Source organism: Chrysochloris asiatica, unplaced genomic scaffold, assembly GCF_000296735.1.
Source record: "Chrysochloris asiatica unplaced genomic scaffold, ChrAsi1.0 scaffold00045, whole genome shotgun sequence".
Lineage (NCBI taxonomy): Eukaryota > Metazoa > Chordata > Mammalia > Afrosoricida > Chrysochloridae > Chrysochloris > Chrysochloris asiatica.
Genome location: NW_006408563.1, coordinates 7,684,968 through 7,700,108, shown reverse-complemented (window position 1 = coordinate 7,700,108; position 15,141 = coordinate 7,684,968). Strand labels below are relative to the sequence as shown.

Below are 15,141 nucleotides of genomic sequence, written 5' to 3'. Positions count from 1 at the left end.
GTGCCATGGAGTTGGTTCTTACTCAGTGTGACCCGTACAGGGTTTCTGAGGCTGTAAATCTTTACGGGAGCAGAAAGCCTCATCCTCATTCAGAACCAATGGTAGTTTCCAACTGCTGACCATGAGATTAGCAGCCCGAAATCATAACCACTACACTACCAGAGCTCCTTAGATAAGAGTAGAAGAATAAATCTAGAGGCAACATAAGTTAAAATGTCGAGAAGCAACAATAGTTCTGAATTGTGCATATATACTTATAAATTTAAATACAGTACTATCATATTACATAGATATATACTGAGCCATATGTGAATATTCAACTTTTAAATATACTGATTCATTCATTCAACAAATATTGTTGATAAGACATTTGTTATATGCCAGGCACTGGGGTCACTGTGGCAGACAAAACAAAGTTCTCCTCCACCAACCACAAGTGGAGAGGTACAGAAAAAAAGATGTAAACAAATATGTAAGAATTTCAGGTTTCAAAGATAAATAAGTGAATATAAATGGAGTGACTACTTTTGATAAGACATCAAGGAACCCTCTGGTAAGACTGTGATGACATTTGAACTGAGACTGAAAGATTACAAGTGTGATGTGCCATGCTGAGACTCTGGAGAGGCATTCTAGGCTCAGAGAAGAGCAAGGACCAAGGGCCTGATAGGGAAAGAGCTAACTGCATTATACACAGGAACAAACAGTGGAGGGCTTGAGGATAGGGAGCAAGTGCAAGATGAGGCTGCAGAGGGCTCAGGGATCAGAATGTGCAGAGTTTACGGTTTGGATAAACTGCTTGGATTATATTCTAATTGTCACAAACTATAACAAGGTTGAAATAGAGAGGTGTCCACCTACCTCACAGGGGCTTTAGGAATATTAATGAAGTAAGTCACATAGAACAGAGGACATAAGTAAAAGCTCCATCAATATTAAATACTGTATTTTTATCCTTGTTGTTATGTGCCATGGATAGGTACTCTTAAATATTTGTGAATAGAAGAAGTGAATAAATTTTATTATTTATTTTGGCAAATTTATAGGATGAAATTTATAAGGAATTTATACAGCAAAAAGATATACACACGCTCTCTGCTCCTCCCCGTTCGACAGGCAGTTGCAACTTCTCTTGCAGTACCAGCCGCATCCCTGAGACAAGATGGTGAAGGTCAGAGTCAACAGATTTGGCTGTATTAGGCACCTGGTCACCAGGGCTGCTGTTAACTCTGGCAAAGTAGAGGTTGTTGCCATCAACAACCGCTTCATTGACCTCAACTACATGGTATATATGTTCCAAGGAGCTCTGGTAGCGTAGTGGTCACGAATCGGGCTGCATACCTTAAGGTCAGCGGTTCGAAACTACCAGCCACTCCGCGGGAGAAAGATGAGGCTTTCCAAGATTTACACCCTTGGAAACCCTGTACAGGGTCGCTATGGTTTGGAACCGACTCAACGGCACTTAACAACAACATGATTCCACCCATGGCAAGTTCAATGGCACTGTCAAGGCTGAGAACGGAAACTTATCATCAATGGGAAGCCCATCTCTATCTTCCAGGAGTGAGATCCGCCAATATCAAGTGGGGTGATGCTGGTGCTGAATATGTTGTAGAGTCCACCAGTGTCTTCACAACCTTGGAAAACGCTGGGGCTCACTTGAAGGGTGGTGCTAAAAGGGTAATCATCTCTGCCCCTTCTGCTGATGCCCCCCTGTTTGTGATGGGCATGAACCATGAGAAGTATGACAACTCCCTCAAGATTGTCAGCAATGCCTCCTGCACCATCAACTGTTTGGCCCCCCTGGCCAAGGTCATCCATGACAATTGTGGCATCGTGGAGGGACTCATGTCCACAGTCCGTGCCATCACTGCCACCCAGAAGACTGTGGTTGGCCCTTCTGGGGAACTGTGGCGTGATGGCCGTTGGGCTGCCCAGAACATCATCCCTGCATATACCAGTGCTGCCAAGGCTGTGGGCAAGGTCATCCCTGAACTGAATGGGAAACTCACTGGCGTGGCCTTCCATATCCCCACTCCTAATGTGTCTGTTGTGGACCTGACCTGCCACCTGGAGAAAGCTGCCAAATATGATGACATCAAGAAGGTGGTGAAGCAGGCATCAGATGGACCCCTAAAAGGCATCCTGGGTTATACTGAAGACCAGGTTGTCTCCTGTGACTTTTAACAGTGACACCCACTCTTCCACCTTTGATGCTGGGGCTGGCATTGCCCTCAACGACCACTTTGTCAAGCTCATTTCCTGGTATGACAATGAATTCGGCTATAGCAACAGGGTGGTGGATCTTATGGTGGGTGGTGGATCTTATGGTCCACATGGCCTCCAAAGAATAAGAGCCCCCTGGACCACCAGCCCCAGCAACAGCACTAGAGGAAGAGAGAGGCCCTCAGCTGCTGGGAGTCCTTATCCCAACTCTAATCCCCCTACACACTGAGAAGCTCCCATCCGCAGTTTCCATCCAGACCCCCTGGAGAAGGGGAGGGGCTTAGAGAGCCCAGTCTTGTCATGTACCATCAATAAAGTACACCATGCAGCAAAAAAAAAACCAAAAAAAACATATATATATATACACATACACACAGAGAACTGCTTTAAAAGTTTGTGGTCTAACTTTGTTATGACAGAATGAAAAATTTGATAACTTCTTTTTCTTACAGCTCCTAATCATTTTACATGAAACTTTATTTAAATTAAAATTGTTTCCTCAGTAGTAAATTATTTTCTTTTTGCAAACAAATCCTAAAATTCCAGGTAATCCACATTTAAGAGTATTTAGATCTATTAGAGGAGTCGTGGTATGGTGCTGTAGGATAAGCACTAGACAGCTAACTGCAAGGTCAGAGGTATAAACCTACCAGCCATGCCCTGGAAACCCTACAGAGTCCCTAGAGTTGGAACCAACTCAACAGCACTTAACCACCACCAGTAACATGGTATCTATTACAAAGAGGACAAAAAGAAATAAATAAAAGAAGTTAATAGGATAACCAAGCACCTTGAGGGACTGAATCACAGAGCCTAGGGGTTCAGGATCACGGTATTAAGGGGCCAACAAAGTCAACTGGAGTAACACAGTCCACAAAGACAATGTTCTACATCCTGCTTTGGAGAATAGTGACTGGGTTCTTAAAGGCTCATGAGTAACCAACTAAGGTGTAATTAATCATCTCTTCCTGTCCAGAGGAAAGAAGAGTGATGAAAATCAAAGATGCAAGGAAACAATTAGTCCAGTGAACTAATGGACCATGCAAACATCAGTGTCCATGACCCTGAGGCTAGAAGATCTAGATGATGATTGGCTACCACTACCAACTGCTCTGAAAGAGATCACAGAAGGTCCTTGATACAGTGGGAGAAAAATGTGGAACAAAACTCAAAATCATAAAAGGCAAGGCTTACTGGTCAGTTAGAGACTGGTGGAACCCCTGAGACTATGGCCCTTTGCCACCCTGCAGGTCTGGAAATGAGCTCACCCTTATGGCTCAATTTTCAGCCAAACAATAGATAGGTTTATAAGAGAAACAATAACACTAGTGAGGCATATACACCTTAGAATAATCAACTGTCTTAGTTAATCTAGTGTTGCTGTAACAGAAACAGCACTAGTGAACAACTTTAACAAACAGAAATTCATTCTCTCATAATTTGGGAGGCTAGAAGTCCAAATAAGAATGCAGCTCTGGAGAAAGGTCCTTGTTTCCTTTCACTATCTGTAGGCCCATAATTACTTGGAGATCTCTGTATGTTTTGGCATCTGTGGATCTAAGAGTTTCACAGTACAGGTAGCCCAAGTCCATAGGACACACTCCATTCCTAGCTCTTCTTTCTTGGTGATAGTAGGTCCCACTTTTCTGTCTTTTTATCTTTTGTAAGATGAAAGATGTTGCAGGCCACACCCTAGAGGAAACTCCCTTTCAGCTGAATGACAACTCACAACAGAGCTCATCATGGAACTGATTACATTCTATTAGATTTCATCGTGGAAGTTGTTACATTATATTAGGTCTCATAGGCGATTACTATATCCTGACAAACCACTGTGAATCATGGCCCATCAAATTAACACAAAACCTTAACTATCACATCAACCATCTGAGATCAAAAGGGCAACCTTTATCCAAGGATAAAGCTCAGAAAGACTAGGAAAGAAGGAGGAATGGAAACAAGAAACAGAGAGGAAGTGGAGTAAGTGATATCACATTGCGGAGACTGTTATCAATGGCATGAAGCAAAATGTGTTTGAATTGTTGAATGAATAACTGATCTGTTCTGTAAACCTTCACCTAATTCACAATAAAAAGTTAAAAGGGAAAAAAAAAAAAAAAAACACCAGGTTGATGGAATGAAAAAAAAACACAAAAACATGTGGCAGTATTTAATTCTTCAACCAAAGATCTTAAAGCAATCAAGGGTTTATAATCTAACACATTTTTCCTAGAAATAGCCTGTCATTTTATGAAGTTGATTAAATTATTCTATACAGTTCCAGTGGTGTATTTATCAGGAAAAAGATAATAATATATTTTCATACTTTTCTGAACTTTTCCATTTGCTTTAAGGTGTCCGGGTCCAGTTCGTGGGATACATCTTTCATCCACAGCAGAGCTCCTCTGTATTCTGTGCGTGCCTGTTCCATCCGATTAATTGTCATCAACGTATCAGATACTGCCCTTTGGCTGAATGTTGCTACTTCTTGTTTAAGACGAGACAGGGGTGTATACAAGGCTAATCTAATGATAAAGAGATGAAAATCAGAGAGATGTATATTGTATACGCAAACCAAAGCTACAAAATAGCCATAAATCATATGTGCTGTCAAAATGAGTCTACGAATATGATGGTATTATTATGCCTGAGAAACTTTACAAAGAGAATAAGTATCATCTAACCTACTTTGAAATGTTAATAAAAAATTGTTTTTAATCTCATTTTTAAAAAATACATTAATTTTTATAAACTCTGAGTATCAATCCATGTACAAATAACCTGCCATATAAATATGACATTTAGAAAAGTGTTCCATGGGTAATAGAGGCCCTACATTCATAAAGCATAATCCTATAAATAGGAAGTCGTCTTTCATTTGACAATTTAGGGATGATGCCTTGGGTATAAAAGAGTAGATAAAATACTAGGAGTACTAATGAGAATCATGTTCTTAGCAGCTAAGTATGAGAACAAGAGAACAGTGATTTCTTATTCCATATATACCTAACAATTAAAAACAAAAAAGAGAAAGATGAAACCCAGCTACTCTGCTCTGCTTTTGACTTAATGTCATCAGAAGGCCCTATACTTAGTATCATCCTATCGGTACCTTCAAGATGCACTTTTGCACTGATGTGCTATTTCAGAATAAAGCCACTAAAGTTGGACATTGGCAGTACTGTCTCATAGTCCTGTTTTTATTTTCCTTCTAAAATATAATGATTTGGGCTATACTCAGTAATTATAGGAGATTCTTTGCAGCAAGTATTGTTATGCAAAAAAGTTACAAAAAGATAAATAGACGGCAAGAAAAGCAAGAAACGTTCCATAGACACCTGTTGACCTGGATATGAAAGAGAGAAGAGGAAGGGCTGGTTGGTCCGAAGTATGGTGAGACTTGCGGTCTCCTGAGCCCATGGACAAGGACATAGCCATGGAGGGCTAGAGCTGAGAGTGGAGTGCGCAGCTACTATGAAGCTAGAGGAGACACACAAGAACACCCAAACTTTCAGACAGTACCCATTTAACCTAGCTTCAATGGCTTGAAGATCACAGCTCCACTAAAAGAAGATAAAAAAATTTGATAAAGGAAACAAGTGTAAGTTGCTACAATTTGATGAACTTGACCTATACTTATGGCTGTAGGAGCTCAAAATGCCAACTGAGAGGGAGGAAGTCTTCATCCTACCCCCTCTATATGCAGGGGAGATAGGGACGAGCAACTTAGACATTGGCTACCTACAATGAGGGGGCTATAAAGGCACAAAGTGATTGGCTTACAAGTTTTTAAGAGGGAGTTTATAGTTTCAGAGTGTGCGGGGGAAGGTAGAATCCTCACTAAATGGTTTTCATCTTGTCTAGACAGGTCTGGTGGAAGGAGATGGGGATAAGATTCTTAGGATTCAATAGTGAGTAGTTGTTATCATGACTAACTGCAATGAATGATCACAACTGTAAAGGTAGAAGTTTTGTAACATAAAGGGTGGAGTCATTTATCTTATATTCCAAGAACAGAGGACTCTAGGACCATCAAGGGAGAAGAGCATGAGCAGAATGTGGAACCCTATCCAGAGAAGGAGCGATACCAGATGGAGGCAGAGTGAGGACATGGAGAGGTAGAGCAGCTGAGAACTCTAGACTCATGGAAAGAGAAAGACTGTTGGCTGGTGGCCAAGAGGCAGGCTTGCAGAATGTATCCTTTGGTTGTTTAAATGATCATATATTCCTGAGTGTTTTGGTGTACATCCCCACCCCCAAATAATAGAAGGAATAGAAGCAAATACTGTTGAATGATAATGCATGGAGGGGACTGTAATCATTGCAATGAAACAATGAATGTAAAACTGATGTTCTCCCATTTAAACAAGCATTCAATTCAAAATAAAAACTTAAAAAAAAAAAAAAAAGAAAGAAAAAGAAAGTCTTCCATTAGGAAAAACAAAGACACAACAACCTATAAAATCAAGGAAAAGTGAAAGATACAATGAAAATATACATACTTAAATGTTAGTTCTGTAACTTTTGTTTTACACGAAACCACTGAAGAAATCTAAATGAGGCTTAAAAGCTATTCCTAGGAACTAAGCAACCAATATCTTCAACTTTTTAAACAATTACTTTAAATATAAAATTAATACTTAATGGCTAATATTAAAACAATTATATACTGCAATATAGCTTTCTTTTACTCACAACTGGAATAGTCAGTGACCTTTACAAATATGCAAATTTTGGTACATAAGTCAAAACTGTCATGTTCACTACAGATTTAAGGACGGTGCAAAACCATGGCCAACCTTTGCTTGGCTGAAGAACAGAGTGCCTTGCCAGTAGCATCCATTATTTTGCCAGCTTGAGTTACATCCCGTTCTGCTTGAAACTTCAAAAAGAGCCCTAGCTCATTTTCTTCCTCTGCTATAACTAGAAAAAAATTACAGCACAGCTATTTTTTTCATTTGATCATTTCTTTAAAATACATGCTCAATTTAAATTCTCACAGCAATAATTCTCTATACATAGGAATTATCTGAAGGAGGAAGCAGAGAGACTTGTTTTTTAAATGCAGGTTCCTGAGCTCCATTTCCAAAGATTCTGATTTTACACATCTGGAGTGGGGTCTGGAGATCTTTTTGCAAGTGCTTCAGATGATTTTGATGCAGGGACCCCATGGACTTCCCTTTGATGATCAAAATAAACCCCAACTGGTTAATAAAATAAACACAAACCACAAATTGTACATTTTCAAGTGTATAGAATTATGCTCTAAGATTATTATTTTTTCCAAAGTATTCGTTTCTTGTTTAAACTTGTTCTGGACTCCCAATCCTGGCTTTCCTTTCTTAAGCTCAGTATCCCAGACCCCTGGATGTCCACTGCGATGCTAAATGTAGCCATCGAGTGCACTATTAGTCAGAGCATGTCCACAGAGCAGGGCCAGTCTAGAGCCACTTGCCAGCTGGAGTCCTGGGTGGTGCAAATGGTTACTGTGTCTAGCTGCTAACTGAAAGGTTGGCTATTTAAGTCTACTAGAGGCACCCAGATGAAAACAGGCCTGACAATCAACTTCCAAAAACTCAACCATTAAAAACCCACAGGGCATAGTACTATCCTGCCATGCATGAGGTCACCAGAAATTGGAATCAATTCAATAGCAATAGACTTATGACAAAACAGGAACAGAGAGTAACTGTCTAGAAATGTTTACTAATTTGATTATTTTGTATCTGTTAAATCTAATACTAAAAATGTCTCTTTGGCATTTTTTCAGTAAAACATTTTTACCAAATTTTATAAAACATTTCAGTTTACAACTGATTAAAAGTGAAAAAAAAAACAAAACTGGCCTTCCACCAGGTATAGTTTTAGAAGCACTGATATGGTGTGATACACACTAGACACAGTAAGACTAACAAGGGACAAACCCCAATAAGTGCTCAAACCCTAAGGTTAAAGTGGGAAAAGAACAAAAAGATAATTAATGTTATACCTAAAGTCACCCTAATTTACTGATAGAAAAAGGGAAGTTAGAAACTGAAAGGAAGTCGCTGAATACTTTGAGGAAACCAGAGAACTCAGACTTTCTCCCTTACTGTGTCTCCCCACTGCCAAACCTTCTCCCACTGTGCCTACAAGGGTGACCCCAGGAGAGGGAAATGGCATTATGAGGAAGAGTGTCTACGTATTCTACAGTATTATCTTTAATAAAGCCATGTGCTGCATTATCAACAACTAACCTAATATAGAGTGAATGGATTTGGGGATTCACATTATTATTCTGATTACTTGAGAGGGGTACAGATTATATATTTTCTTTGAATCAGAGCTTCATAAAACACACCTCAAAGAAAACCATGAGAAAAAATTATAACTTGCATATGATGATTAAGAAAGCCCTGTCAATGTAAGAGACGATGCTGTGAGGATCCGCTGCCAAAAACAACAGAACACTGCCACGTGTTCTTCAACCAGTCAGGTGATTCACATAAGAGTTTAAGAGTGCTGGGCTACTCTATGTCATGTGTCTAATGTATTAACAAAATATAAGTTCAAGACATCACGTATTATACATAATCTCAAAGACAAAGTATACAATGAAATCTCCATGTGCTTCTCTGGTCTTGAAATGCTTCACCAAGTGCCAAAAGATCTAGTGATTTCAGAGCAAAATGCAAGACACATAAGCCAGCCAATTTTTTAAAAAAACTTTTCTACTTCTCTCACAAGACTCTCTTGATCTAATAAATGTGAATGATGTCTTTATTTATTGATTAAATAGTTTAAATCCTTAGTAATCTAACTCTTGCTCTTCTCCCCCTAATGCCCCTATAGTTCCCAATTACAAACTCTTCTGCCCACTTAGGCTGCTTTCGCTCTCCAAACTCACTCCCCTGACTCCAAATCTCTTCTTTATCCACATACTCAATTTATATGTTTATATAAGTTTTACTTCAATTATTATCTGAAAAGTTGCCTTTATGACTTACTTTAATCCATAGTTATTCTTCACTCATAGATTCTAAGTTATGTCTGTACCACCATTATTATATTATTGGTTGTCATCTCTTATTATGTTACGGAAAGCTGTTTCCAAACTATTTCTTTGTGGAAAGCATAGAGCCTTGCACATAGCAGGTACTCAAAAAATATTTGAGTAATCATGTGTGGCACTGTGGGATAATGCACTAGACCGTAAGGTCAATTTGAACCTAAAGGTCAACAGTTCAAACTCACCAGCCACTCCGTGGAAACCCTATACAGGGTCGCTATGAGCCAGAACTGACTCAAAAGCACTTAACAACAACAATCATGCTACTGGATTTATTGCTCTAATGAGACCATATATGAGCTTTGATTATAAAGTGGTAAGATTCATTTACATAGCTTCACAAGAAATTCAGTCATTCATTGAATAAAACACTGAGTACTGACTACATTGCAGACACTATTCATAAACTCTGGGGCAGAGAACAAAATAAAAGAGATTAAAGAGCATGTTCTAATAGTGGAAAGAACAACCAGAGATAAAATACACAGGATCTTGAATATCTTAAGTGCTATGTTGTTAGGTACAGGACACATGGTGTGGTGTTATAAGATAAGCACTGGACTGCTAGCCACAAGGTTGGTTGTTCAAGCCCACCAGTTGCTTCTCAGAAACCCTACACAGGGTCGCTATTAGTCGGAACCAACTTCACAGCACTTCACAACAAGGGTTTTGAAAGGTTCCCTAGTGACACAGTGGTTAAAGTGGTCACCTGCTAACAAAAGGTTGGCAATTAGAACCCACCAGTCACTCATGGGAGATTATAAATCTATAAAGATTTATAACTTTGGAAACCCCATTGTTGTTGTTAAGTGCTGTCCAGTCGATTCCGACTCATAGTGACCCTGTATAGGGTTTCCAAGAAGTGACTGGTGAGTTTTAACTGCTGGCCTTGTGGTTCAAACCTTGCAGTCTAGCACGTTAAGCCACAGCGCCGTATCAGGACTCCAGAAAGACCACAGTGTCACTAAAAGTCAGAATCAACTGCAAGATAGGGTTTTGGAGGGGCTTTGAGAATGAATCACTTTGAATACTTATATTTTGCAGTAAGAAACCTCACAAAATGGTTTAATAAACTACCCTTTTACATTAAATCTTTAATTTTAAAAAAATTAACACTAATATTTCGTTTAAATGAGAATTAACTGACAGATACTATGATTCCATACCATTGAGTCTTAGCTGATATTTTTCAACTATCTTCAGAAGTTCAATGCATGTCTCTTGAATGGAGTGAAAAACCTTGAAATATAAATTTTATTAAAACAAATTTAAGAACCACAAATAAATATAAATACATGATAAGCACTTCAAAAGGTAGGTATTTTCTTACATGGATTATGTCTGTTTTAGAGGTGTCTATTTCCTACAGCTATAAATACTTCAGTTTGACTTGTTAAAAAATTTCCAAACCATTCAAAAATTACAGTAATGTTAACATAAATAACATATATTTATGAAAAATCAACAGTTTTCAAAACAAAAAATAGAAATGTAGTGTTAGCTACATATTTTTTGCAAATATCTTTAAAATACCTCTATTAACTGGCTTTCTAAAAGAACACTGGATCAGAGAAACTCAGGGAGAAGTGGGAAGAATGTCATTACCACATTAAAGGGATTGTAATTAATGACATGAAACAAAATGTATAAACATTGTTAATTGGAAAATGAATTTGCTTTCACTCAAACTACAATTAATAATCACACTGATAATCTTTTTTTTCATCTCAGCATGGTTTGTCTTACTTGCTGAGTTTTCTCTTTAAACTTTCTATTGTGAATTGAGTAAAGGTTTACATAACAGATCATCAGTCCTACAACAAATCCTACACTTTTTGCATCATTACCATGACTGAAATTCCTCCCATCTACAACCACCACCTCTGTTCACTTTAGCTCTTGCACTTCTCCCTGTGTCTTCTACTACCTTCAGACTCCCTCTTATATACTGCCTTCCCCATCGCCCAAACTAACAGGTGTCTACTCCCTACCAAGTGGTTTGACTTCAGGAAGTAGAAAGCACATTTAATTTTCCCCATGAGGGAGAATACCAGGAGGATATTTTTCAAGACAAATAATAAATTATTTTATTAATTTGTCATCTATTTCCATATTTTTATGGCAATGGCTGAGGTTCACTGTTTGCAAAATGAAGAAAACAATTAGTAGATGAAGACCCATCTAACTGAACCTATATTTTTTAAGAATTAAAACATAATGATTATATTCCAAGTATAACAGAAGCCCTGCTGGGAAATATTTGTAAAACTTACCTTAAAATAGTGAATATATGTAAAAACTGCATTTGAAAATCATAAAATAATTTTAAATTACTTAAAGTATATAAGAGTTCCCTCTAGCTAGTTTAATTACTTAAAAGTATAAAATATAAAAAAAGTAAAAAATATATAAAAGCTGTTTCATGGCCATTATTGCATGTATTTATAAACAGAACCAAAAAGATACTATGAAGCTCTTCAACTGTAAAAAAGGTCTAATTTATATAATCCTCATTTTTATTTGATTTCAATTAATTTACTTCAGTGAGGCATAAGACCTCCCATCAAGGCATTACAAAGTATTATGATATAATAAATATATGGTCCCAAGTGGTAATATAATAAATAGGTTACTATTTATCTTAAAATTATAATACATATTTCATACAAGTTACTTGTCAAATTTAGCAAATACCTGGTCCATCAATTCTAATTGAAAGTTGGATACAACGAAATATTCTATAAGAGAGTCAAAAATTATCTGTACTCCAGTTATATTAAAACACCCATCAACGTCCATTCTGATGACAGCACTGAACATGCACATGAAATGATTCTGTCAAATAGATGTGTGACAGTGGATTATGTGGTAAATCATATGCAAATCAGCCATCTCCACCTATGATAATCCACAACAAACTGGGTTTCGAAAAATTGGTGTGAGATGAGTACCAAAACAACTCACAGAAGAGCATAAACAGAAGCATTTGGACATCTGCAAACAAAAACTTGGTCTAATACTAGAAAGAAGGTAAAAGTTTCTTTTAAAAAAATCGTTACTGGTCACGAGACATGGATTCGTCACTATGAGCCTGAGAATAAAAGGCAGAATATGTGAATGGAAACATCTTCAATTTCTGACCCAGAAAAAGTTCTAAAGTCAAAATTGACATTTATAGTTTTCTCGGATTCTCAAGGGCCAGTATTTTAACACTATTAGGAAAAAGATCCAACAAGCAACAGTACTTGTTACAGTGAGGCTGAAGAGCTGAAGACCACACTTTGAATTAAACGCAGAGGACTGCTATCACAGGGCACTGTGATGTTGCATGAGGATGCATCCGCACATCTCTGCCCATACTGTACACACTCTACATAAACTTCATTTTGAGGTGTTAAAGCATCCTCCCTAAAGTTCTGATCTTGCACCACTGGATTTTCACCTGTTTGGTCCCCTGAAAGAAGTTCTTCAAGGACAAAGATTCTCTTCTAATGAAGAAATGAAGACAGCAGTGCATTTGTGGCTGGCAGCTCAGCATAAAACATTTTTAAATAAGGGAATACGAAAGTTTGTTTACAGGTGGGCAAGGTGTATTATGAAGCAAGGAGATTATTTCAAAAAATTATGCATTTGTCTTTTCTAAAAGTTGATTAAAATTAATTCTACAGTCAGAGTACAGATAATTTTTGACCCACCCTCGTATTAATAAACTTGTATTTATTCCTATAAATCCTTCAGTGTGAATGCTTGCTATATTGTTTCCCTTGGAATTGCAAATAATAACCTATTATATGCAATATACAGAGGGGGTTAATACGTGTCAGAATCAACAAGATGGCAATGGTTTTCGATTTTTGGTTGTTATATGCAACATCCAACATAAAATACTCAAATTTACCTCAAGTTTAGCATCCAGATCAGCATCAGAGGCCACCACATACTCATCCTCCTTTTTTCCCGTGGCTTTGATAAAGACCTGCTTAGTTTTCCAGTATTTCTTTTGCATTCTGCTGACTACTGACTGGTTATCTTCAGGTCTGGGTTGCCCAAAAGAATCCATGGAGTGACTACAAGAAACAGAGTAAAATTAAACTACTTCAAAAATATTTTTCCTTTCAATTTTAAGTATCTACTAACTCAGTAAGACTCCTGGTGTGGCACTGTAGGATAAACACTGGATTGAGAACCACAAGGTTGGTGGTTGAAACAAACCAGCCATTTCTCGGAAACCCTATACAGGGTCCTTATGAGTCAGAACCAAGTTGATACTACTTAACAACAACAATAAGTTGAAAAAGAGCTCTACTGGTGCTGTGGGTTAGGAGTTGGGCTGCTAACCACAAGGATGAGGGTCCCAGTCAGCAAGAGATAAGATGAGGCCGTCAGCTCTCACAAAGATTTGCAGTCTCAGAGAACCTATATAAGGGTCGAAAAAAGTCAGAATCGACTCAATGGCAGTGAGTATATATAAAGCCTACAAGGAACCCTGGCAGCACTGCAGGTTAGATACTGGACTGCCAACTGCAAGGTCAGTGATGAGGCTGCCAACTCCCATAAAGATTTACAGTCTTGGAAACCCTACATAGAGTCACTGTGAGTCAGAATCGACTCAATGGCAGTGGGTTTGGTTTTGGGTATTAAGTCCAATATTTAATATAATTGATAAATTGAAAAAGATACTGAATAGATTATTAATGTTAACAACAAAACATGTTCATGTTTGCTTTGTATGATCTGAATTTGTTATAATTAAAACTTGTACTTTCAAGAAACAGAAAAAGATAAATGATACTTACATTAATTTGGGTTTATAGTTTCAGAAAGAACATTTGAATCTCCTCCAAAAAAGCCATTGTTGGGAGAACAAACAAGATGGCGGACTGGGTAGAAGTGCAGTAAAGGAGCTCCGCCAACAACAACACAGAATACCCAACCAAGCAGGCTCAGGGGCTGGTCCCAGAACTCTGAACCACATATAAAGGAATATTTAGAAGGTTGGAAGGCTCACAGCTGGGGGAATTTGTGGCAGAAGGAAGATATCTACTGCTTTCTAGTCCGGGACGCTCGGCTGCCCCAGAAGCTGACATCTTGGGTGAGACCATGTGGGGAAAGGATCGGAGCTGCCACAGACACCTGGTAGAACCACTGAGATAAAGGTATGGATATTCTTTTCTTTTGGTATCTGTTCATTGGTCCCTTGCTGTCTGCGCACCTTCATTCTGGTTACTAGGGGTGCCTGAACTAGTGGGCACCCCAGCCCCACCCTTGGAGGATTCTACTACCTTGCGCAGAGATCTCCTCGAAATATAAAGAGACAGTTTCCAATTAAAACCAAACGGCCACAGCTGGCCCTGAACTGTTTCTAACTAGAAAAAAGGCCTGAACAGGGACTGTGGAGCAGGACAAGCAGACAAAAGAGGAAATAGGCCGAAAATTAAATCCTAAATTATGTCAAAATGATCAACAGTGGTATCTTGAAACTGCTCAAGAAAAAGGGTAAAAAGGGAAACCCATTTCCTGATCACATCTACCTGGAGGCATTCAGAAAGCATAAAAAATACCAAAATACATACCCATCTAAATATTAAGTCCATAGATAACCCCTGAAGATGCCCAAAAAACAGAAGCAGATGACCATATCTGCACATGTCCAGAAATGTGATAAAGTGACTGAGGCAAATGAGCGGGAAGTAGACCTACACTCCATACTAGAAGATGGGCAGGCTTTGGAAATGCCTGAGAAGGAATTCAGAAAAATGATTATAAAAGGTATCAAAACACTACACAATGCAGTTGAGAAAAATAAGGAAGAAGTCAGAAAAGTGCTACAGGAACAATCAAATAAGATAGATAGAGCATTGGAAACA

General features: G+C 38.3%; 1 protein-coding gene across 1 annotated transcript in view; it reads right to left on the bottom strand.

Annotated features, from left to right (window-relative positions):
- The window catches only part of ICA1L (islet cell autoantigen 1,69kDa-like), a 65,087-nt gene extending 51,753 nt beyond the window's left edge, over positions 1-13,334 (bottom strand). The window contains exons 1-4 of the mRNA XM_006862027.1: positions 13,173-13,334; positions 10,441-10,513; positions 7,026-7,149; positions 4,553-4,751 (exon numbers count right to left, since the gene is read on the bottom strand). Of these exons, the coding sequence (XP_006862089.1) occupies positions 4,553-4,751; positions 7,026-7,149; positions 10,441-10,513; positions 13,173-13,334 (558 nt within the window). The remainder of the gene's footprint in view (positions 1-4,552; positions 4,752-7,025; positions 7,150-10,440; positions 10,514-13,172) is intronic.
- Positions 13,335-15,141: the final 1,807 nt, after the last annotated feature.